We start from the raw sequence: 26,394 nt of genomic DNA on the forward strand, positions 1-26,394 counted from the left end.
AACGATAGATCTGTGTGTGTTGGTGTGACCCTGTGACTCCTCATGAAATGAGAGAATGCATTTTCTCAGCTGTTTGTTTACATACAGTACAGTATATCTGCTCGACTGTTTTGCTGCACTGAAGACAAGTCACATCAACTCATCCTCACAGAGAGAGCCTGCCTCCTGCCGTGCCCCCTTGCACTCTCAGTCCTGATAGGGTGTGTGAAACCACATTGTAGGCTGAGAAAAGAGACCAATTTTTAAAGCTACGAACGCACCAAAGTAGACACAGTGCTAAAACAAAACTTTATCAAACTAAAGAAATCCAAACACCCATTTCCTGCTGTTTTAAATGCCGCATTTATACCAAAGCTCTGATGTTTTCCCCAAAAAAACGTGTTTCAGTAAGATAAAGGACTTCCTCTCTTTCATCTTCATTTAACAGTGGGTGGACCTGCTGTGCTGCAGGGTGTGGCCCCCTTCACAAGAATCATTTGTTCAATTTAGTGATATTCCCCACTATTGTCTTAAGAGGCTCATTAGATGAAATGTGTCTTAACCTAATTTCCAATCCAGTGGTTTGGGTTGAATTTGCTCCAGACATTAACCCCATTTCATTAAAATAAAATGTCATAGACATACATGTGTTCATTCACATGTGTACAATATGTTTAGATATTATCTGGCTTGCTTGCTATTTGGAGTGAATCCAACTGCATCCCCTTTGCTGAATGCAGAGACCGTCTTTTGCAGTTTACAAGATGGTGCATGAATAAGGTTTTTACCTACTTCTATCTGTTTCTCAGGTATGGTGAATCAGTCACTTTATTTTTGCTATGCTCCCTAGTTTACAATTTCGATTGTAAAGCTATTTCTAAAAATCCTTGAGAGTAAACTGTATATGCTGTGGAAAATGGATCACCTTGGAAACTGAGAAGTGAGTTATTTATTGAACATCGCTCATAAACCATGGACCATTTTACAACACTGTTTAGACACGTATTTATTTTTAAACATACAAAGGATTTAACTCTGGTTTCCGATACGTCTTACTGTGCTTATGTAATGTGCCAAGAACAAATGTCCAGGAATATGCATGTAGTTATACATGCAGCTAAAATTAATAGCATATTTTTAATCTGTTCTAAATGTGTCTTAAAGGGTTATTGTTCAAGTTTTTTTGAACTCATATCAATATGGGAGTGGACATATGCTTGCTTTATACAAATGTACATATATTATTATTGCAACATTCCAGAGCAATGACAATTACTCTCCAGAATATTCCCCAAAATAACCTCAAAGGTACTGCATGCTCAAAAAATATGCCGAAAGAGAAACTGCAGCATATTTCTGTAGAGAAACTGTGATGGCTCATTGGGCGCATATTCGAACAGGAGCAGCCCGGCCGCTACAATCGTGCTGCATGCACTATTAGTGGTCAGTGTGCTGACTTTATGTTCAACGTCTCACTGTCTGACAACCCGCATGAAGTGCAGGTCCGCTGCAAACTATCCAGATTTATAATAGATCCATGATCCAGCGCGGCCTGCCTGTGGCGAGGGGGAGGAGGGCTCTCTGCATCAGCTGTGTGTTTGGCCCGTGGCCCGGTGGTAACTTACTTCACATCAACGGTAAATGCAAATAACTTTGGTCGTGTCAAGAGAACCATCTGACATGGCTTTATAGCAGAACTTGTCATTCAAAAGAAACTCTTTCTTTATCAATTTCTGCATATGGAGGTTTGTTTCTGCTTGCCATCCACAACGTTACTGTCTTATCGCTTCCCAATTTCTGAGGGTCGTAATTACAGAACATTCGTGTGTTAATTGCGCTTCAAAAAATGAAAGGTGTTAAAATGAAATTGCGTTAATGCCTTATTAACTTGTCAACTTTGACAGCCCTAATATGTGTACTTTATTGTTCTGACACTATTGGGTGTGTTGTTGCTTTTTAGATGATGGAGCTGTGACACGTTGCACACGGCAGAACAAGCCAAAACCAGCTCCTTCTCTTCTAACGCTCCTCTGTAGTATTTCAAGTAGTAGAAGAAATGTGAGCGTTCTCCTGCTAACAGGCACTGCATGAAAAAAAATATATATAATTAAAATAATTATGAGTAGGACAATTGACAACTAAACCCAGCCAAAAATCTTAGACTCATGTTGCTCATAACTGGACTCTTAACTGTATTAACTTATTCTGCACGCTACACCACAAGATGTAGGATATATCAATAAACAGCCGCTTCTAATTCCAAAATCGTCAAATACCTCTGTTTTGTCGGTGCTTTTGGCCTTTTGCATACAGAACAGAACCGCTCGTGTGCGCATGAAATATGAAAGGACGGCGTCAGGTTGAAACGCTGCTGGTAACGACAGAATGTAAGGAGCGTGAGTGTGCTTATAGGGCGGGTGGGAGTGATTAGTGAATGGGTTCCACAAATCATGCGGAAGTCAAGTGTTCACTTCCCATCTGAATATGAGGGGTTTTTTTCTACACCATACCATGTGCCTCTCATTTTAAACCTAACCATTCATGCCAGCATGTGCTCATCTTGTCTAAACATAACCACGTGCTGCGTCATCCCCACATGGCCATTTCTTGACAACACGGCTGACGCAGAGGGATACTTAAAACGTCATAAGTAGACTCCAACGATAAAGCGGCACCATCTGACGAGTTGGGATGAGAATGTGTTACAATAAGCACAATTTCAACAGATAAAAAAATGTGTACTACGTAGTCCACTTACTTACGATAGACGCACAAATATCAAGAGAGAATTACCAAAATCAACAAAATCTGCAATTCAATAAAATTGTGCAGGAGAAATGCTCTGCTCTCAAAATGCTCCTGGCGTGGTATGAAGCAGTGTGGAGGGTCGTAGCTGGAATGGTGGAATCCAAAATGTATCCCACTTTCTCTGACCTTCACTCCCAGCATCTTGTTTTCATTATGAATTTATTTACCAGTCCATAAACATGCATTGAAGTGTAATACAAGAAAATCTTAGCCCGAGTTCTACATGAAAAAAAACAAAAATGTGAACATAGCAGTTGTGGCAGTTGCCTGTTATCATCTGCGGTTGTTTTGTCAATAGCAAGGAATGGCAATATAGTTATCATGACAGCCCCAGCCAACAAATGTTTTGGTTCTGCATTTTGTTTCCTATTTCTTGCCGTTACGGCGACTTGCCTGTTGCCGTCTGATTCTTTTTTTAACGCTCCATTTTCCTTCCTCCTATGTATGTAATTTTCTTACGTGTATTATTTTTTTCTTGTAAATGTCATCCTTAAGAAGCTGCTGACTTCTGCCTTCACAGGCACAGTAACAAACCTCTCCTCTTTTATGGCATTAAATGGTGTCATTATTATGGAGGTCATTCTTAAGGACACTGTGACACATTTCTCCATCACTCCATCTTCTAATAAGAGCATGATAATTATCCATCTTTTAGCCGCTGATGGGTTATTATTCATAGAGTTACTCTACATCCAGCCTACTCTTGTTCTCTTTCCTTCCCCGTCTCCTCTTTCTCTCTCCTTCTCACTCTTTTATGCTCTGTGAGTCACACTTCAGCCGCTCTCTGTCTTCCCTCTTCATTTCCCCCTCTCTTTTTTAAAATGGTGAAAGCTGAGAGTACATGCTCAAGCTATTGATTCGCTGCAGAAAAAAAGCATCAATATTTTGCGTCGTTATGATGATGATGATCATCATCATCATCGTAGAACCCTGTTGCCATGGTGACTTGTTTTGGCACACAGTATTGTGAGAGGGCAAAAAAAGTTCAGACAGACAGGCAGGAAGACGTAAAAGCAAATGCAGGGGGAAAACAGATACCGCTTGCACCCAGTCAGACATGTTAAATGTTGTTCACGCCATTATTTTGGGATTTTCATGTTTTATATAAATGTCATTAGTTTGCCGCTCCACTGTGACATGCCTTTTTTTTACAAGGACATTTGGAGGTCATCACCGCATTTCATTCTTTGACGTCTTTTTTTTGTTGGAACATGCAGTACACACATGTTCACACATACATGCATGTTCTTGAACACAGAACACACACACACACACACACACACACACACACACATGCACTTACATATTCAAACATTCTCCGAGGTTCAGAGTTGCGGGTATCTCCACTCACCAAGTGGGATGCATAGTGTTTCCATGGAGATCTATTTTTAGCCACGGACAAAAAAAAAAACGGCCAACTGTTAAAATATGCCATCATGTTCCTTCTGACTGGAAATATATCCCATTTCCTCTCCTGCAGAAAGGATGCCATAAACTTGTTTTTTTTTCCACCTTTTTGTTATGTCTCTGTCTTGTCTATGTGGAAACAGGATGTTAGGTAGTTATCATTTGTCAAAGCAGATTTAAAGCATAGATCCTGCTGTATTTGATAGATCAGCACATTACCAGCAATAAATCATGGAGAAAGAACAGTGAGGAAGAAGAGGAGAAAAATTCAAAGTTTTGATCATCTTTGAGTTTTAAAGAATGTTTATTAATCTTTGCTTGTTAATAATTCTTTAATCTAGTCAAACAATTGGTCAGTTAACAAGAAGTCTATTGACAGTAGTTGTGGCAGTTAAGTCATACATTAAAGGGAGTCTTAATCCCAAAATCAGAGATACTTATGTTTCGTCTTACATGTCGTGCTATTCATCAATCTAGATTGTTTTTGTATGAGTTGCTGGTTGTTGGAGATGTCTCTCTCCAATGTGTTTGAACTAGATGGCACGCCAAAGCAAACAAACTAATAAAAAGCATTTGAAAAACTCAACAGCAATGTCTCTTTCCAGAGATCATGACCCAGTTGCTGAAGATGATCCACAGCCCTTGTTTTGAGCAGTTTCATGTAGGAGCCATTTTACACACCAACTGAATCACGGGGCAGAAGGAAACATAACTACTGTTAGCTCACCTAGCACCACTAAGCTAGCTAACGTTTCAGCTCAGCCGAGGAGGACGCCATTAATATTTACATCTCCCGCTGTCACGAGCATGAGTCTCTCGTTCATGAGTAGATGCACGCTTCTTTCCACAGAGTAATACAGTTGGCAGGTGTAGTTGGAGAGAAAGAAAATATTTCCGACATGAACCTGCTCACAATAAGGTCTGTGGATTATCTTGAGTAATCGGTTCTTGATTTGTGGAAAGAGACATCGCTGTAGAGCCTTTCAAATGTACTTTTTTGGTGCGTTGAGCACCACAAGCTGAATGCCATCTAGTTACAATATATTTAAGAGAAGGCAGACTAGATTAATAATTAGCTCTACAGGTAAGAGGAAAACTGTCCCTTCCAGAAAAAAAAATCCTAAAAAAACATTTTTTTAGCTTCTAGCTTATATCATCATACTTGAGCTGATGTCTCTAGGTTTTGAATTGTTTGTCACTATTTTTTCAACTTTTCTTTTTCATTTTATAGACTATACAATATATGATAAATCAGAAAAGTAACAGACAGATTAATCAATGTAGAAGAGAGTCCTAAGTTGAACCTGCTGTCTAATCATTGTCATTTTAAAAATATAGTATCTTATTATCATTACATTAGTGTTGTCCCTATGCCAGATTTCATGGTCAGGTTTCTAAAATAATCTAAGAGTAGAGCAGAGAGAAGCAGGGGCAGCTTTTCTTGGCTTTGAACCCAGACAGCCACAAAGCCCATTATGATTATTTATGATTTTTTTTTATGATTAATACCATAATCATAAGTTTTCTAATGGGCACTGAAAATGTTAAATGTAGCCATCCAATGCTCACAATCCAGTATGGCCACATAGTTTTTTATGGTTTATTATCCAGCATGCCTGATTAATTAGCCAGTATTTAGTGGGAAGGGGTGAAACAGAGTGATTTGATGGCATTCAACCAAATTCATAAATAAGATTAAGATGCAGGATGCATTTCTGTTACAGTAAATGGCTTTGACTTAATCTGCTGAGTCATCAGCATGCCCACTGTTTGTTTTAAGTCCATAAACTGGCAAACTTAAAAGGAAGTCATCTAATGCTAATGATACTACATCATCTCTCATCTAATATTTCATAGCAAATTTCCTGTATGGGAGGCCTTTACCAATTGAACCTTGATTAGAACAATTATAAAAAGCCCTTGTAAAATAAATTGCTCTTTATACAGTACCAGGAGTTCCTTCCCATCTATTGTTCATCTATGTTTGGTATTAAGTCCGTTCACGCTTCACTACTTAGTGACGGACTCTAGCACGACGACTTCTTTGCAATCACCCTTAATCCTTTGTGAGATTGTTATGACTCATCTGTGTTTCACCACAGTTTTTCTGCCCTCTCACTGCCTCCTCAAAATCCACTGCCAGAGCAGTTAGGTGGGCTGACAGTATTTAGCCTACAATATTTCATAATCTCGCAAATGAATCTTAAGCAGCATTATAATAAGCTATCCAGGAAGGAATGATAATGTCGCAGAGGACTTTCCAGGAAGCAATGAGTATTTAATGATTAGGGAGATTGATTACAGCATTGCTCACATCTCAAGGGCATTTCAGGAGTTGAAACATTTAACAAGGTTAGATGTCATGCTGAACTGATGCACCATCTCGCACACAGAGGTACCCATCACATGGCAGAAATAGCTAGGAGTATGCAGTGTGTTGTTTTTTTTATTGTGAAATGATTGCTGCCCTTATGCAAAATGGTGCATTTGCATGTTATAACTAGCTCCCCTGCCTCTGGACGGATGCTAGAAATGTGGTGTAGGAGGATTAGCATATGTTTTTGTTGATTTTAAAAATACTGTGGATGCAGTAATGGGAAGAGTGAATCTTGTATTGATGTGCACCTGACCTTACTGAAAAGACAGAGAGATTTTGACACAGTGTGGATATGTATAAATATGTGCATCTGTGCTTGTGTGTGCATATTTGCGTGTGCCTTTGTGTGTGTGTGTCTGTGTGTGTGTGTGCATGCCTGTGTATCTAACCAACTGGAACTGGCTAAAGCCTGATTATATGAGCTCCAGTTTCACCGTGTGATAGCGCAAGCAACTGCCGGCATGCTTAGCCAGCCTTATTACACACACGCTCAAAGCACGTGCAGGCAGTCACGACTCACAGACCCATACACACACAAACACACATGCGTGCATGGACACACAGACATGTTTGTGTGCGATGCGAGGCAGGGTGCTGTGGAGATCAATGGTACAGCATGCTAGGTCCTCTCACAGAGACAATTAAAAGAGAATGGATAATGAGGCTATTTATAGACTGATCTATTTGTAACCAGGGCATTCTCCTACGTAGGAGCTGGGAATTGTTCTCTTTTCAGCCTGCCCTCCTTATGTCCTCTCCTTCTCCTTCTCCTTCTCCTTCTCTGTTGCTCTGTTTTTCATTTTCACTGATTTCTTTTCTCACAGTTGCTTTTCATACATCTACTCTGTCATTCTCCCTCTTTTTCTTTCTTTTCCCTGCGTGGATGCAGATGGATCATCAGTTATTATCTGCAGATGTTAATAAGTCTTCTCTCTGTCATTTGCATTCACATGTGAAACAGTGTCATGCAGCAGAGATGTTATCAGGTGCAATCCAGGGCCACTCCTGGGAGACCCAGTGACGCACCGTGCATGACATAATGCTGTGGTAATGTCTGTGGTTGGAAAGGAGAGAGACACAGAGACACAGAGACAGAGAGACGGTGAATACACACTGCGTGTGTGTGCGCTCAGCAACCAGATAATGGTACTCCGCTGAAAAGCAGCCAGATAGAAACCAATAATGTAGGTTGACAGAAATCCTTTACGAATTTTAACTGATGATACAGAGCATACATTTGCATCGCCAGTATGCCAACTCATTTCTTATAGTAGCTGTAATAAAACTGATTTAATATATGAACCATTATTCATGTACAGTACAACATTTTGGATGAGTTATACTCAGTTTTAAGGCCCATTGTGTTATATATCGGCATTCAGATAAAATGTGTAAAAGTCAATGGCAGTAATTATGCATACAGTCCCTGTTTAGTAATTGTTAGGCAGCGTGAGGAGGGCGGAGTCGAAGAGGAGTAAACTTCTGTCTGTCTTTTTCCCCAGCCTGGAAATGCTCAAAGAGCACTTTTTTTAAACTCCCAAAAGAAACATATTTTATTTACTATAGATAATATGAAGTAAACTTACCATAACATCAGTACCCTACAGACATTAACGCTATGATGAAGTAGACTATCATGTTTTAGTGAATTCCATGCACATTTCTAGACAGTGTAGCAGCAGTAACATTATTCAACACCATTAGCCGATGATTTGACAATGAGCTTGAAAGCTATCACCCAGGAATTTGCAAGAGTTACAGGCCCTTTGAGGCTCACAACTTCATTAGCATTGAACAGTCGAACATTGTTTAGATAAAGCCTTAGATCCGTTCTGTTTAACTAGAAACAGCCCCAAAACTGACATTGCCATACCCAGCAAACTCCATTTCTAAACAGTCATGTTTGTGTCACATACTGTCACATCAAACAGGGAGAATTAAGGGTTTATATTTCAACCAAACCAGAGTTGGAGTTTGTTAAAACAGTGGAAAGACAAACCAAGATAGTTTATGTGACTTTTATTTTTTTCTGTGTGTCTTATGATGATAAAATTAAGTTTTTTTTAAGTGTAGTTTAGTCTGGTGGCCCTGATGATAGCGAATTTGGGATAAACAAAAAGTATCTTGCTCTTTTACAGAAAGGTCTATCTCTGTAGGGATCCTTTCACTAATGTTAATGTGTTTCAGGTCAAAATAGCCCATTAACTTTTTATTTTTATTTTTTTTTATGACAGGTAGAAAGTCACACAGCTATTCCTTAGCATGCTTAGCTACGGTGAATACAGACTTGACCGTGGACCCTTGAATGTGATTGGTAGAAAATTTTCAAACCACATATGTCAAGCAATTTAAAAATGTCCCCCTCAGACTTAGAGAAATTTTGAATTGCAGACAAAATAATCAGCAATAATCAACAAAATTTTCAGTTTTGATGAATCTGATTCAGTATTTACACGATATTATATCAAGAATAATATTAAAGAAAAGTAGATTCCATTTTAAGGTCCATTTGTTTAGATTGGAAAGCAGATGAAAGATACAGGGTCCACTCTGGTACAATCAACTATATACTCGAGACTAAATTGCATCCATATTTGACATATTTGACAATTTTACATATATTGCATTACATGGACAGGACATATTGTTTTATCCTATCTATCATCCACATCGAAAACGTAATTAATATATCTGCAAAAAAAAAAAATCGAAAACAAAAGACATTTACATACAAAAAGCTACTCATTTGTGGTAATGCTATGTGGAACAAACTGTTGCTCCTGCCAAACTGATGTAACTGACCCTTTCACTGCATTATTCTGGCTACATGAGAATAATTTTCTGGACAGTATTCTGAAAGTAAATTGTCCCTCAAGCCAGAGTAAAGTTCTTCAGATAAAAGAAACAAAGATACAGTGTATTTATGTAGTGCAGTTCATGGTGTATGAGGAGGTGGATGAGGTCAAAGCACAAGGCCCTTGTCTCTTGAGCAGAATTATATAAGGAACACAGAGCTGTGCCCCACCGTGACTCAAACTGGTAATTAGGGCTGGTTTGTGTGTGGTGTGTGAGTGATAGACAGACAAGAAGAAGGGAAGAAAAAAAGTATGATGAAAAAAGAGATTGATTACAAAGTTGGCTGGAGTTCACAATAAAAAAATCCTTAAAACTGTAAAAAAAAAAAAAACCCACAAAAAAGCAGTGTCATCATCGCTAGTTCCTAGGTGTGCACTCATATACTGTGCGTGCGTGCGTGCGTGCGTGCGTGCATGCGTGCGTGTGTGCACGCATGCATGCATGTGTGTGTGTGTGTGTGTGTGTTTTGGATCAATTTTAGAAGTAAAGCTGATTGTTGCTGTCATCTTAGTCCTTAGGAATAGTATGCAGGATTGCCAGTTAACCCCGGTTTCACTCTTGTTCAGCATATTGCTGCAATATATTTGCAGTTTTTGGCACTCTATCTCTTTGCCCCGTCTTCACCTCGGCACCTATACTCGTCCAAACACAGAAAAGAAGAAGAAATTACAGACAACTGTCATAAGTGATGATTGTGTGGGATTACTTCTGTATGAGTCTGTACATTGTTTTTCACAGAAAAGCCTGCATAGTATATTTTTGATACATAAAATAATGCAATTCGTCAGTAAGATGTAATGTATTGTACCTACTATCAGTGAATCTCTAACTCTTTCTCCCTTTCTCAGGTCTCGCAGGTGCCCAGACTGACCTGGACAAGAGGAGAGAAATATATGGTAAAAACCTGATACCTCCAAAGAAGCCAAAAACCTTCCTGCAGCTGGTATGGGAGGCCCTGCAGGATGTCACCCTCATCATCCTGGAGATCGCTGCCCTGATCTCCCTGGGACTCTCCTTCTACCACCCTCCCGGAGAGAGCGGCGGAGAGTGTGAGTAAAGCAGCTCCTGTGACATTTAAAATTTTGTCTTGTCATGTGTTTTGTGGTATTGAGACAGACACACACACACACACACACACACACACACACACACACACACACACAGTTATCTTGCAGGTATCTCCACAATTGCACAGGACAGCAAAAGGCTATAATTGCATTGGCCCACTGACATCACTTCCTCTGACATTACTGGCACTCGCTGTCACACTTACACCTACATGTATGCACACACACTTTTTAATTGGTGAGGCACACTTTGTTTGTGACCTGCCTCAAGAGATCAAGCGACTCATCAAGCATAGAGCTAATTTGTGTGTGTGTGTCTGTGTCTGTGTCTGTGTCTGTGTGCGTACAAAAGGTACCGGGAAGGTTAATGAAGTGTTGAGTAGAGAAATAACCTTGTGCTCCCAGTGCCCATACATCAGCCCTGTGAGCCGTGAAACAGGAAATGAAGACAGAGACCATAACGAGGTGCTGAGTCAGCGACATCAGTCATTGCTCCCAGCATTATCACAGTAATGGAATTCAGTTACCCTGCCAAAGGGACCAGTCATCATTTTAAGGGGTTTAAAAAGTCTTACAAAAGTGGAAGTAGCAGAGAAAGAGGAAAAAGAGTTACCACTGTCTTACTTGCATGGGCAATTAATCAAATAATTTTTCAGTTAATACATTTTTTACTTGGTTGATTAAGAGGGAGTAATGAGTAATGAGTAAATGAATGATTAACTCAGTCAGCCAAACACTCAGGTAGTAAAATTGTTGGTTAATTGGAATTTGATCATACGTTTCCCTTCATACTTTGCTTCTTTTGAGCTGCATTGCTCTCTGAATGAGCTCTCTGCATCATAAAGTCCAAATAAAGCAGAGAATGGCCAGAGGAATCATTATGCTAATAACTGCGTCCATCTGCAGATGCGTAATCAAGCTTCTCTTTAACTTGAGGCAAAAAAAGGTGCCAATATGCAGGTCTCTTCTCATATTTGAATGATATGAATATATATTAATCTAAATTAGCACATTAACTCCTGTGGATATGAATAAATGTGAATAGCAGAGCTATTCAGAAAGATATGAATGCATACCGCTTTCAATCACGTAATTCAGAAAAATGCCAAAGGGGTGTGTGTGTGTGTGTGTGTGTGTGTGTGTGTGTGTGTGTGTGTGTGTGTGTGTGTGTGTGTGTGTGTGTGTGTGTGTGTGTGTGTGTGTGTGTGTGTGTAACAGGAGAGATGGACGTAGGGATGTAAGAATGTTGGACATGCAGAGTAGCACTTTAACAAAAGCACAAGTAACGCCTTCTTTTCTTACAAATATTTAATATAATCATTTTGTATTTAGCTTTAATTTTTTAATCATATGTTATTTAATATTCAATCTAACATTTTTGGCTATGATTCCTCAAATTTGTTGCAACAAGATACATCAAATCAGACTTTCCTGTCTTGAGGATGACACATTTCTAAGGGTTTTTTTTTTGGTATAATAAACTTGACTGAGTGACAGTAAAAGTGCATATGAGAGTAGTCCTAACTGGAAATTAAAACATTTTGATGATGTTTGTAAATATAACACAGAAACAGAAATATTTAGCTTCACATAGAAGAAAAATACAATAAAAAACCCATAAAATTGAAGGCCATGAAACACTTACGTCCTGAAATTTCGGGTCTATAAAGCAAATGTAACACCATCTGCACACGTGCGTGCATAGACAAGCACACGTCTCTCACTGCTGGTTCACTGTTTTGTTTATTAATAGGTCAAAAAGAAGCTCAACGGCCCAGAAATAGAAGATGGTGGGATGACTTAATTCTCATTTACATATGAAACAGCCTGGCTGCAGTTGAATGAGGAGGCTCTTAATTATGTCTGTATCAAACACACAAGATGCAGCAAAACCAAGGCCTGGAAAACACAAAGAATATACCACAAGTAGACATAAAAACCAGCATGGTGCCATTGCCAAGTGCCATTGAAGCAATAAACATTTATTTATTCATTTACATCTCACCCAGTTAAAGTTTGTAAATCAGCAGCATAAGTTATAATAATTTATGCTTTGACTAAAGTGTTGCACAATTTTGGCACTTCAGCACCATGGATAGCTACAAATGTGCTGCAAGATAATGTGTGTCTTTCTATGAGAGAGACACAGTTTGTGCACACATTTCCATGTACATGTCTGAATACTAAGAGCTGTACAGTCAGAACCATGGACAGCTACTGCACTCACTGTGTTGCTGTCAGTGCGCTGCAGTGACCAAGCGGGACAAGCTGAGCTCATCCAGTTAAATCATTTGACAAGAGATATTGCAATAATCTACTAGTGTTTGCTTCTTTCAGTAAAATAAAGAAAAGGTACTGATGAAATCTTTGCTTCTTAGTAAAAGGCTTTAAAGGCTTCACAACCATTGTCAGTCTTAATAACATACTGTTGCATGGTCTTTAAGGAGATTTTCCTTTAAGGTTAGTTCTAAGTATAAATATTGAGCTGTCACTTTTCAAAATCAGGCAGTAGTTTTACAAGACAAAACATGATAAAGATGAATAATAATGATAATTATGAAGGAAACAAAGCAATCATGAAAGTAGCAAAGGGTTTTTGTTTTGACAAATACAAGGCATTTACACCACAAACTGGTGCAATTCATGTGTAAAAATCTGTTTTATCCTCAAAATTTTCAGGTGGAGGACCACATCCCCTCTTTCATATATGTCGCCCCCAGTGTTAAAACAAAAGCTATGCCCTTACGTACTGTTTGTGTGCATAAGTAGTCCCACAGATCAAGGAGAGTTTGTTCTCTGAGTGTACGCAGTATATCCACTAAATGAACATTATATTGATTGGGACCTCTTTGTAGTGCAACAGTAAGTCGAAATTGCTTCTTGGAGTCTAGTTCTTGGTTAAATCAGACCCTGCATATGTGATGTCTATAACATTTGGTCTGCACTGGTTCTCTTCTGAGCTGCAAGTGTTTTGTAGTCCAAAGCAAAATCACCCCACTGGGGGCTTTTGAAGTCAGCTAGCCAGGAGTATAAGATACAACGGCTCCTAGAGTATTACATGAAGCAGCACAAAGAGGACTGGGAATAGGCCTTGTTTCATCCCCAAATATACCCCAGTCTGTCAGACTGCAGGGTGTTCATTTGAAGTGGAGCAAATGAATGAAGAGGCGATGACAACTTAATTCTCTGAAGGTCATTTCAGCCAGATTTGATTTTATTTTAGGCTTGTCTTACATTGTATGCAAGCAGAGAAATTGCAAACGCTGACTACCGTGTGAGTTTTACATTCCTTTGTGCATCTTTTATGAAGACGTTTTCATACTCTACACATAAACAAGCATATGTACCTGTGTATAAAAAGTGAGTTTATATCATATACTGCGTTATTATACCTGACAATGTGATTTGCAAATGTATTACATCCATATAACTTTCCCTTTCTTCCACCTGTCACTATTACCAAACTGCAGCCTGTGGCGCGGCGTCAGGTGGGGTAGAGGACGAAGGCGAGGCAGATGCTGGCTGGATTGAGGGCGCAGCTATCCTGTTGTCTGTGGTTTGTGTGGTGCTGGTGACGGCCTTCAACGACTGGTCGAAGGAGAAGCAGTTCCGTGGGCTGCAGAGCCGCATCGAGCAGGAGCAGAAATTCCAGGTGGTCCGCGGTAGTCAGGTCATACAGCTGCCTGTGGCGGACATAGTGGTTGGGGATATCGCACAAATCAAATACGGTAGGTGTGAGGAGATTGTCAAACTGTGTGTGTGTGTGTGTGTGTGTGTGTGTGTGTGTGTGTGTGTGTGTGTGTGTGTGTGTTTGTGTTAGAATTTATCATTCAAACCCAAATGGCAGATATCTTCTTGGAGCAAATTTATTGTTCATGGAGCTTTGAAACTGAATTCATACATGACAGAACTTGAAGTAGATCGCTCAAATATGAGATGCAAACATCGTCACAACATCTCTCCTTCTGCTACATGTTAACACCCCAAAACAATCAGATGCAAGTATAACAAACAAGTCATCAATAAAGGAGTGGATCTTGCTTATTGTAGTTAGTTCCATTACACCTGTAACATCTTTCTGGGGACATATTTTGTAACAGTGTGCAATGTACTCAGTCATGATAACTGTTGCATCTGTTCATATTGTTGATATTTGATATATTGATATCCATTCTGTTGGCTTTTTTTTTTTGGTACCGCAAGACTTTTTTACCAACTAATTTGTATATCAACCTTAGCCTTAATTGCAACATTGGAGAGCTAACTCAAATTGACCAAACTTTCTAGAACATTTTGATAACTTTGGTGTGGTTGCACGTGCCTCGATTGGCTTGCCCATTGTTCTGTGTAAAGTAATTTTCATGGTTCAGTAGCTGAAAATAGACTTCCACCTCATTTCCAGAGGGGGATTAAAGTTATGACGTCCACCTTAAGCAATTAACTGTGTTTAAGCAATGGTATGTTAATGGTGAGAAATTAATTAGCTTCAGACAGACCCATACATGGAGAAACACACACACATCCTCTCTCAGTGTCGTCTTGAACCACAGTTTATTCTGCTTTAAATTAGCTCAAACCCAGTGAATGAATCCTTGGAGTTATCTCAACTATTTTATGTTGTAAGGTAATGCCATTCAGTTCCAGAAAATGTGAATTGATCCACTGCAGATAGCAACTCTGCCATTTCTGTTGTCGCAGGTGATCTGCTTCCTGCTGATGGAGTGTTGATCCAGGGCAATGACCTGAAGATTGATGAGTCATCACTGACTGGAGAGTCCGACCACGTCAAGAAGTGTGCAGACAAGGACCCCATGCTGTTGTCTGGTATGTTGCCAGTCGATCGCTCTTTCACTGACGATGGGTGTATACTGATTGTCCCAGTCATGTCTTCTCTATACATTGTTATGTGAAGGAGAAAGGGACAAAACCATGAGGAGGGGACTCGTCTTTGACACAAAGGACTCTTTACGTCTTGCATGTTCACTTCCTCTGTCTGACTTACTGTTGAGTTTAAAGTTAGCAACATTTGCCATTCCCTCAAGTACAAAATAATTGTGCATGTATCGATCTGCATTTCATTCCATTTTTGATAGGAATTTATTTACAAAATATAAAGTATTTTTGAATGATTAAATCTAGCGAACACACCCACAAATACATTTTAAGCATTTTTCACCCAGTGGGCTTGTGCCAATTTAGTGATTCTATTCTAGTACACTTTTTGTCAAATATAGAGAATAGCTCTTCATGATCTGCGAACTGCCCCTTTTGTGTGTGTGCAAAAAAAAATCATGTGTCCATTCACAGCCTTTGCTCTGTAAAGGAAACAAATATAGTAGCTCAGACCGAGCAACACAACGCTACTCTGGCCAATTAAGAATAGGAGACAAGTGTTTCAAGCTGTTTGCATATTGAGGTTTGCCTGGCATTATATTTTGGAATAAGGTCCACTCTACCTAACTCCTTTTGCAAAATCTATTGTGACCAACCAAATGAATTATGAGTCACAGTCCTAGCATTACCTTGGACAGAACACAGAAGACAAAATGTTGTTGATTTTCCTCATCAATGTAGAATTCTACTGGAAGACACTTTTTTTAATCAACTTTCCTTGTTATTGGTGTGCTGCAGCAGAGACACTAGAATTCACAGCCGTAGGATTCTTAAAGAATATCACTGAAAACAAAAACGTGGGTTAATCTGATCTCACATCGTTTTTTTCTTCCTGAGGATAATTAGCTGTGTGCCTTTTTGCTGCCTTCTTTAATTAGCCTCATATTCACCCACATCAACACACTCTCCCAAAGGTTAATAATGTTCTGTGTGCATACTGTACTCGTACACATGCACAAAAGTGTAGTGTAGTCTGCACATATTTTCACAATGACATGACTTTAACTGCTTTTGGCTCTTCACTCCAGCATATTGGATTTAAAATAAAACTATGATTGAGAATTAAGTGCTGACTTTTGGTTCTAATGATGTTTGCTATTGAACCAATATAGAACCAAAGCAACCGATAAGTGTTCTATGACAAAAAATCAATTGTGCTCGATTGACCACCCAAGTCATTCATAGGTGTCCTTGTTCTGTTGCAATAAGAGCGACAGTTTAGTATATACTGTACTATGAAATTAGAATACACTGTGAGCCAACAATTACTTTCACACTTTCATACTGTGTATGTAGAGATGATGACTTTAGGGTTTATTTTTAGGAAATGGTAACCAAATGAGTCAGTTCATTAAAGCTTGGGTAGGCGGAAATGAAGATACACTCTCCCCTTTCTGTCATAAGCCCCTCCCTCCAGACATTCATGGGCATCTGCATGTGTTACACACAGTAGCCCTGTGTTTCCCGTGCATTATTTATTTAATCATTTTTCATTATCAAGTTGCCCACAGCACATTCACTCAGCCCCATCCTGACCCGCTCTCTCTCTCTCTTTGTTTATCAGACCACAAACGAGACAAGAGTTAGCTAGCTAGCCACCATTCCCCCGCCTCACCACTGTAGACTGCTTCCCCAGGTAGAGAGCTGGCAGCAGCTCTGGAGACAGACCTTCGCAAATGAAGGTTTGCTGAGCCGGCGGGAAGTCCGAGCTGACGGGTCCCCCTGGAGCCGGGGTTTGCGCTGACAATATGCCAGTCGCTGGGGGTCTCTCACTGGAGCTGCTGCTGACTATCCTTCTGGTGAAGTGTTCTATGGCGGCGGGGTGTGAGGCGGAGCACACAATGTGATTCAAGGCTCTTACCTTAGCTACACAACAGAAACTTGAAGCCAAAGCATGACCTGTAGCTCTTGTTAGCAGAGGGCTAAATTATTAGCAATACTCTCTAAAACGCTTCGCAGATATTAAGACTTTTTATCATTTATTATCAGATTCTCTTCTAGCATTTGTTTGATAAATCTGTCTTCCTTTTTTGGGGTTGCTTTGCTGTGTTGACAGTGCTGGAACATTAAGATTTTATGTAGGATTTCTGCATTGAATTAGCTTTTACCATCTGAAGGGGCGTGCACGTGCATCTGCATTTGTAGAACATAAGATAGAAACACGGTCTCTTTGAAATGACCCCTGATTGGCTTAAGTGTCTCATAATGAGCTAGATTTTCTTAAGCCTGAGAACAGAGCCAAGGGGATGTACAGAGTTCTATTGTTTGTTCAGTTCACTTGATTTACACTATGCTCAAAGATTATATTGGGATTTTTGCCAAATGAAGCCAAAACATACTGCCCCAGCTTTAATTTCAGTTTTAATGTTTAATATTTAAACAGGAGCGTGAACAAATGCAAATTCTATTGGCAGGAACACTTAAGTCACTTTTTTCTCAGCAAACCCTTTATATATCTGATTTAGCTGTAATATCTTATAACACTTCTTTCTCCAGGCACCCATGTGATGGAGGGGTCAGGGCGCATGGTGGTAACTGCTGTCGGGGTCAACTCTCAGACTGGAATCATCTTCACCCTGCTGGGGGCTGGCACAGAGGAAGAGGAGAAGAAAGAAAAGAAAGGTAAGATCATAAAATAATCTTAAAGAATTTTTCTGCAGTTTCTTCAGGAGTATTGAGGTAATTTGTTCTTTCGTCAGTGTTGCTCAGCAACGTACCCTTGAAAAAGCTTTTGTCATTTCATTACCTTATGTTCTGAACGTTTGACTGTGCACACTCATTGCATAATATCAGTGTTTGAAATTGTCTTTGTTATCAGAAGGGTTATACACATTAAACTCACAAATAAACAAATGTCCACCTGTTAAACTCATATGAAGTGTATGTAGATATTTGTAGTACAGTACCTGACAATAAGCCTCTTTGCTGAATGTGTATAAATACATTAAATGGTATTGGTGGTACACTTATGAGCTGCAGTATCCAGGTTCTGTGGGTTCTGGTGCATTATTGTCCTTACTCTCTTATCCTTCCAAATTCGCCTCGAAGGAGGGGCTGTGGAAGACGGACACCAGAACACAGGTAGAGTATCACTTTTTCTGACCCCTGGGAGTGGTACTTGATTCTTTTGACCTTTAACCCCTAATGATCCCCAATAAACCACCGTTACTTTACACCCCTCCTGTGTAGCCGAGCACCCTTGCCCCAGTTCAATTCCTCACTTAAAAAGAGAAGCCTCATCCTCACAGCACTGCATCTTTTTAAGTGTTGACAAATGACACATTTCACAATGCATAATCCTTTCCCCATATAACAGGCACCACACTCATCAAACTAACTAGCTAGCATTCAACATCAGTCCTGTTCCAAAGACATATTGAATGCCACGACTAAACAAAGGCTGTCATACTCATCTCATTTCTTTGGTACAGAACAATGACATGAGAGTGACAGTCTTGCAGGTGTACAGCACATGTACCATCAGTAGAGAGTGAAGTACACAATATAGGCTTTAGTGAGATGTTATTTTTTGCATCTTACGTTTGTACATATACATATGCTGACATTAGTAGTTATTTTTTGCCAGTGTTACCAGAGCCTTTTTCCGACAGCTCTGTACTTTCAATGAGCAGGAAGCTCAGGAGCTCACATGGATAGCATACTAAGTGTCTTGGAGTATTTTAGCTTCAATGCTGTCTTACATTATATAGTGGAAACTGCTTTTAGTCATCCCGCTAACAATTGTCAACAGCTTAAATGAAAGCTTCAGGCAGAATCATTTTCACACATGTTCTGTTTAAATAATTAGCTTTTAGTAATCAAATAGTCTGCAGTGTACAGTGTTCATTTTGGGTCTCTTCGTGCATGACAACATTTAGAAAAGAAAACCATTTATAACTAGGTTAGTTTCATTCTTTGCCCTTTTACATTTACATGATACTTTGTATTACGGTACCACATCTAGCGAAGGAAATCAAGATGGGGAAAAGACACTTATTTCTCTCAATGAGAAACGTAGTGTCCTTGCAGCTTATGACAAAAAAAAAAAGCTAATTGAATGCGGCAGCAAAACTTGGTGTTCCTCAGACTACACTCCAGCAATGACAAACAGTCATGGCTGCTAGTGGTGGATAGAAAACAAATGCACATGGAGCAAGCACCTGTGGTGGAAGCAGGCCTTGTCAAGTCGATACGATACGATACGATACGATACGATACGATATAGTATATACTTTAGTGTAGCTATAGGGGAATTTGTCTTGGACTCAGATGCTGCTCCAATAAATGGCCTCACAATCACAATAAAACATATGAACAAAACAGCACTAACTGCACCAAATCACACCAATAAATTGCACATACAAAATATTGCACATACATTGCACATAACACATGAAGGACACACCCCGCAGTGTGAGTCTGGGTTGCCAGCAGGGCAGTGCCACAAGATACTTGTGCCCACCACTTATGCGATTGATTACGATTGATAATGTCATGTAATGTCCCCTTGTAAGGGCCCTTTGTAGTGAAGCTTAATGTTTCATTACACTCATGTAATAAATATACAAATAAATTATAAATTAGATGGTAATCTGCATGAGAAATAAAGAAAAAAAGACGGTTATAATACCTATCTACTTATTGGACAGACAAGATCACTATAAGAGGTTTCCACTATACAAGGTAACAGTAAAATATCTGTAAAGTAATGTCTTCCCCTGTGGATACTATTCTCTTCCTCTGATCTAAACAATAGTAAATACTAGGGCTGTACCTGACTCAGCATTATGTCAGTCGAATGATTTGGCTGCTTAATACGAATATTTAATGTTTCGTTTTGTTTTCCATTTAAAGTTTGTACGGGGTTCAGCGGGTTGTTGAGTGCAACAGCGGCATTCACGTTAGTAAATAAGCTAACAACGGTAACAATGGATTGCAAATGTGCAACAACATTTCTGCTGACACTAGATATCAAACAAAAGTCAAGAGACCTCAGCGCACTTTACTTGCTGTGAGCTGTAATCTCACCATTTCTATGCAGAAGAGCAGCCCCCTCTCCCTCAGTACCATGTATCTCCTTTGTGCTGCTACAGACACAACAGAATCAGAGAGTAGCATGAAAGTTAAGAGCATTCACTCCACAGCAAAATCTGGAGACCAAAACATCCCCAGAAGCCCACTGCACAGCACATGGACTAGCGAAACAACAACAACAACAACAAAAAAAAAAAACGATGGCTTGACTTGAAGCTATCTCAGTTGACTGAGGGGTCTTCTACTGATGATGCGGTATCTGATTAACCAACAACAAGTATTATAACACAAAATCTGGCCTCAAGGACATGGCCATTTTTATATTCACTTTAACCTGAAAAGCCCTTTATGTTAATGCATCCTTGACCAGCTTCGATCCTTGACTTAAAGTTGCAGATTTTGTCAAAACTGATGCTCTCAAAGTTTGACTCCTAAAACTGACTGTTCTTTTTTTTTTTTTACAAGATATCGTACCATACATCATGCACTCAGTACTTCATGCTTGGCTGGCCTATTAAGTACAACTCAAACAACTTAATTTAGAGTTGCAGACTACAGAAATATAACTTAAAGTTAGGATTAGCTTTGGCACAGAGACTTTTTTTAAAGGGTTACATCAGCTGTCTGTTTAATATTTAGATAGATGTGCTAACAAAAAACTGCTCATGATTGCCTCAGTGATGTGCAGTAAAATCAGTGCAGTGCTGTGTCATTAAAGAAAGCAATTGGTTTTCAATTAGATGATAAATTAAGGATAGTGGAAGAGAGGATAGCTGCTGTAAGTCATTGTGTTTTTGTTATCAACTTAAGACACCAAACACAAAAGGACACAATAAAATAATTATTGACCTTTGATTGAATTTCTGTTCTCCAGTAATCAGTTTATGAAATTGCTGTCAAAAAACATGAACAAATCATTGTTAGATCATTTCCAGATTTTGAAAACCATAACTTTCACTACAATGGAGGGGGGGGGGACAAAAGTCTGGACACCTTCTCACATAAACACTATAATTCATTAGCCCCATCACTTAACTGTTTGGCACGTGTATTTCCCTGGCTAATATGTTGACCCTTTTATGTTTCATTTACTTTGCAGGAGAGTTTAATTTTAGATTGGCTATGCAACACCTTTTAGTTTATTTGTTTCAGATTTCTGCCAAATTATTTCTTTGTGATGCTAACCGATATTACATGAATAACATGGTTTAAATGAATTTCACATTGCATCAAATTAACAAAAATAAAAATGGCAACAAATGCAGTATATTACTATTGTTCACTATACATGACAGATCTTGTACAATACAGTACAGTATATTAAAACAAATACAGTGGGTTTGTCTCTTCTGTAGCTCTGGTTTCACATTTAATGTTCAGACGTCATGTTTCTTGTCTGTCCAATGTTACACTTGTTTGTTTTATTGACATAACATCTATTAAATTACATAACTTACCTATGATTACATAAATAATGGACACATTACATTTTTTTAATCCAAATTGATCACAAAACTAGACTTTAGTATTCACATAAAGTCTGTATATGCTGAAACTCTTAAATGTGCTATAACCATGTTATTTCTGTTCATTGTCTTGTGTGTGCACATGCGTATGTTTGTGTGTGGGCGCGTGTGTGTGTGTTTTTGTTCATTCGTGTTCGGCCTTCATTGTTACTGGCTAGACTGCTCCCATCCCCCTATCCACCCCATCGCAACTATAGCCACGGATGGGGCTGCAGGCATTAATGCCCCTGGCAGTGCCAACCTTATTAATGGTAGGTTGACAAAACCTCCGATCTCTGACCTCCTTCTGTCGTGACTTTTGACTCCTCCTACCTTTTCCATTCTCCTCCTATCATGGGTGCTCACCCTCCGCTCTGCTCTACCTCTCCTTTCAGTCGTGTCGGTCCCTTTTGTATCCATGCTGTCAATGCACGTCCTCTTGTAGTCGTAGAAATTAGTCTTGTGTTTCTTATTCTTCTCTTTATGCTATCTTTTGTCTTGTAATGCTTTAAAGCTACAGTTGGTAACGTTTTGTTATATTTGCCAAATCTGTCAGTGCATCTATATAGTATTACATGTGAGAGACAGTCTGTGAAGTCAGCTTATGAACTGCAGTCAAACGGTCAAACTAGGCTGGGGCTGTACCCAGCTCTGAATTATGTTGTTGAATCAGACGTGGCTTTCAATATGAATATTCAATGATTTGGGTTTTTTTTCTTCATAAATTCTTATGGTATAATAAACAAGCTAACAGCGTTAACAGATCGCCAATGCACAACATCATTTTTTTGCAGACGCTAGATATCAAACAAAAGCCAGAATCTTTTTCGTATTAAGTTGCTGTGAGCTGTAAATTTACCACTTTTAAGCAGAAGAGAGGAGATAATGTTATTTCTGGGTCTAACAGTGCAGAGTCTCTCTTCCTCTATGGCACTGCTATGTGTCCACTGAAGCCTGTACCAAAGAGTAGTGTAAAAGTCAAGAGCACTCACTCTGCAGCAAAGAATGATGATCAAAATGTCCCCGGAAGCACACTGCACAGCAAACTGACTACAAAAAGAAAAACAATTGCTCGACATGAAGCAAACTCAGATGACTGAGGGGTCTCCGACTTATGATTCCAGTCTCTGACATTCAGATATATGAAATTCAAATGTGAATCAAGATTTTGGTGAGAAAATGAGAAAGTGTGTGAGCTGTCAGCCATGTTGGATACGGTTGACCAAAGTACCAAACATTGCCCACCGACCAGAGCAGACTTTTCATTTTACAGTTGAACAGTGGACTAAAACATGTTTCTGAAAACATTTGAGGCTATAAAAAAAGTCAACATAGTAACACAATCTTGATTCATCTTAGTTTGTTAGTTGCACAAGTTCATAAGCAGTGGTTGACATGATTGACGGCTACGCAAGAGACTCCTTGGCTCTGTTTGGTTCTTTTTGTTCAGGCCATTAAAGGCAGTTCAAGAGGGCAGAGGAATATTTTTTATTTCTACAAATGATTTGTCTCATGTACTGCTGTATGAATATAGTCTCAGTTTTACCAAGTGTGACAAAAAGGGATTTAAAAGAATGTCTTTGAAAGTTACCAATCACAGTATAACGTATAGCATAGTACATAGCGATCTTGGAGAAAATTCGTAAATGACTTTGTGTTTTTTTGTGTTTGTTTTTTTTTTTTTGTGGTCCATTTTTAAATGAAAACTTTAAATTTGTTTTCTGTGATGATAAGAAATAGTGAAATGTTTTTAGCTTTTTTATTTCCAGTCATGAAAAACATTTTGTGATGGATAACAAGGGCAGCACTTGTGAAGTCATTTGAAGTTGAGTGTCTTTATGGTAACAGTTTGACATTTTGGGAAATACTCATTCCCTTTTTTGCTCCGAGACAGTTGATAACAGTCCACTGCTTCCAGCCATGAAATAGCTTGACACATAAACCTCATAAAAAGTAATTTTTACACTTCTGTTTTTGTGCAAATAACACCGGAACAAACAAGATATAACGTGTAATTTGTGAGCTTTAGAAGTGCTGGTAGGCAAATTTGTTACTGTTGGTTGGAGCCAGGCTAGCTATTTCCCAAAGCTTTCTGTCTTTATGCTAAGCTAACCTGCTGCTGGTGGTATTTTCACATTTACTGTGCAGACACTCATTTTCTCTTTCAAGTCTCTGCAAGAAAATGTTTCCCAAAATGTAGAAATACTTCTTCATATGGTGCTATAAGGCTAACAGTGTTTTCGGTCAGTTAATAAGTTAATTGTCACATGAATCCATATTTCTGATAGTAGACAAGACGCTAGCCGAAGAGTGGTGGCACAGTCCTTCTGTAGGGCCAGCTCCTTTAGTTGGGTGTCCTCTGAGATCACTTAGTGCAAATCCTCCATTTCTGAGTTACCTGCACAAGATGCAAAAGATTATCTTCATTTAGTGCTGCGCTGGGTTCTCTCTTATCTTTTCCTCCTTGGAGAGAAGCCACAAAATGTTTCTACTCAAGGCAGGAGGGGCGTGATTTGCACTGTGATGATGACCTTGTGCTGTTCTGGGCAGGAACAGAGCGATTTGTCATCTTCAGCTTTATTGTGACTCCAGGGAACTGGTTAATGTGGAGGTGGAGGTGAAATGAGCCATTTATTCTCCACATACATGCCGAAAAGTCTGAGAAAATCTGCTCTTCCAGCTCCACCTGAGTAATTCTCTCAGTGACATTTGAGTACAAAAGCACTGAAAGTCAGATTTTGTGCAATTTCCAGCCTGCCTACTACTGAGACAAACAGTGCATATCTCTATAATTATAGCCTGGGCAGATAATGAGATCAACACTGCAGCATATAATATATGCGTTCTTAATTATTATGTCTTATTTTGTAAACATTGTGTGTACATTTGGTTTGAAAGCACAAGTACGTGTAACTTTTAGTTCTAATGTTTCATCAGCTTGTAAAATGAAATATACTGTGTGCAGCTCCGATAGACGACCAGCAGTTCAAAACAATACTGTGTGATTGAAACGCACATTTAAATTAAGTTCACTCTAAGTTCGCTCCTTGCGTAAGCAGAATCCAACAGCATAACAAATTCACAGTCCCTGAACTTAGATTTCGATTTTCCTTCAGTTGTTCTTATGTAACTTCGCCATGTGGGAGGCTTTTCCTTCTGGCTCTCTCTCTCTCTCCTTCTCTCTCTCTCTGTGTATTGTTCACACTACCAGTCCGCTTCCCCCTAAGTGTGTGATCTTGCATGTGCTTTCCGAATTTTCCTCCTATGCATGCTGTCTCTTGTTTTTGTGTACTCTACGTGTATGTGGTGTGTGTGTGTGTGTGTGTGTGTGTGTGTGTGTGTGTGTGTGTTTGCTGTGTGCTCTCCCTCACTGTCAGTGTTCAGTGTAATGCTGTATCTACTGTATGTCTTGATATCTCATTTTATACCCCAACAATATGTATTTTTGATAACGTGTGTGCAATTACCTGTGTTCATATTGTCAGTTTGTCATTCAGAACAGTATTTTATTAAAAAAAAAAAAGAAAATTCAGCAGAAAGTGTGCAGTTTTTGTAATGTTTAGCATAATCATGATGATGTCAACATATTTTAGTTTCAGAAAGGCCCATTAAGTTTTTTTTAATAACCTGATTATTTGCTAATGCAAAAAAATAACATCTATTAAAACTTAATTTCACCCCACTTATTAGCCAAAAATCTGCACACTATAGTATTGTCTGTTGCCTCTTGCCAATAGCTTCTGCTTACATTACATCACTTTCTATGTGACTGTCACAGAGACGTTGTATTAAAAGTCATTTTCCTGTCTCCCTGTTTGTGGTTTTTGGTTCTCACTGTGTGTGCTGTCTCTGTGGTGATAATTTGTTGACTTGTCTGCCTTGGTTATTTTTGTTGTTATTGTCTTGTATGTCTCCATCATAGGTAAAATGCAAGATGGCAATATGGAGAGCAACCAGATTAAAGGTAACCAAACCATATCTTTCACCCTTTCTCCTCCCCTGCCTTCTCTCTTCCTCTTCCTTCTCCTCCCCCTCTCCTTCTTCTCATTGTTTCCTTCTGTGGTGTGTGGTGTAAGCTCTGGGCCAAACGCAGGTGAAGGTTCTGACATTGCTTTATTTACTTCAGCCTTCATTATATTTTTACACTCTTAATACCTCACTTTTTCACATTAGATTCCAAGAGTAGTCTTGAGTTTCTCTAGCTAGGCTAGTTATGGATTTCAAATACAAAGAAGTTTTGGAAGATCATAACAGTGTATGGGAAGATTTCTCTCACTGGCAATGCTGCAAAGACAAAGTACCAAATAATCATCAGTAGCCACCTGAAGACTTTTTGGCAAACATATTCATTCATGAATGCTCATTTAGACCTACTACCAATGATGATAGACTGTATTAGATTCAATAGGCTGTGTTGTCATAAGGCTCTAATATGTTTTGCGCCTTCAGGCAGATTTCTTAAAAATAT

At 39.1% G+C, this 26,394-nt stretch overlaps 1 protein-coding gene across 13 annotated transcripts in view; it reads left to right on the forward strand.

Moving 5' to 3' along the window:
• The window catches only part of atp2b2 (ATPase plasma membrane Ca2+ transporting 2), a 160,550-nt gene that overhangs the window by 90,271 nt on the left and 43,885 nt on the right, over positions 1-26,394 (forward strand). For 10 of the 13 annotated variants that reach the window (XM_088089278.1, XM_088089292.1, XM_088089281.1 and 7 more), the window contains 7 exons: positions 10,276-10,476; positions 13,965-14,222; positions 15,193-15,318; positions 17,884-18,009; positions 18,436-18,468; positions 22,106-22,198; positions 25,849-25,890. In XM_088089278.1, the coding sequence (XP_087945404.1) occupies positions 10,276-10,476; positions 13,965-14,222; positions 15,193-15,318; positions 17,884-18,009; positions 18,436-18,468; positions 22,106-22,198; positions 25,849-25,890 (879 nt within the window). The remainder of the gene's footprint in view (positions 1-10,275; positions 10,477-13,964; positions 14,223-15,192; positions 15,319-17,883; positions 18,010-18,435; positions 18,469-22,105; positions 22,199-25,848; positions 25,891-26,394) is intronic. The other 3 variants (XM_042506252.2, XM_042506270.2, XM_042506280.2) reach the window with 3 other exon arrangements.

This window comes from Plectropomus leopardus, chromosome 2 (genome assembly GCF_026936395.1).
Source record: "Plectropomus leopardus strain MGB_pleo_1.0 chromosome 2, ASM2693639v1, whole genome shotgun sequence".
NCBI lineage: Eukaryota > Metazoa > Chordata > Actinopteri > Perciformes > Serranidae > Plectropomus > Plectropomus leopardus.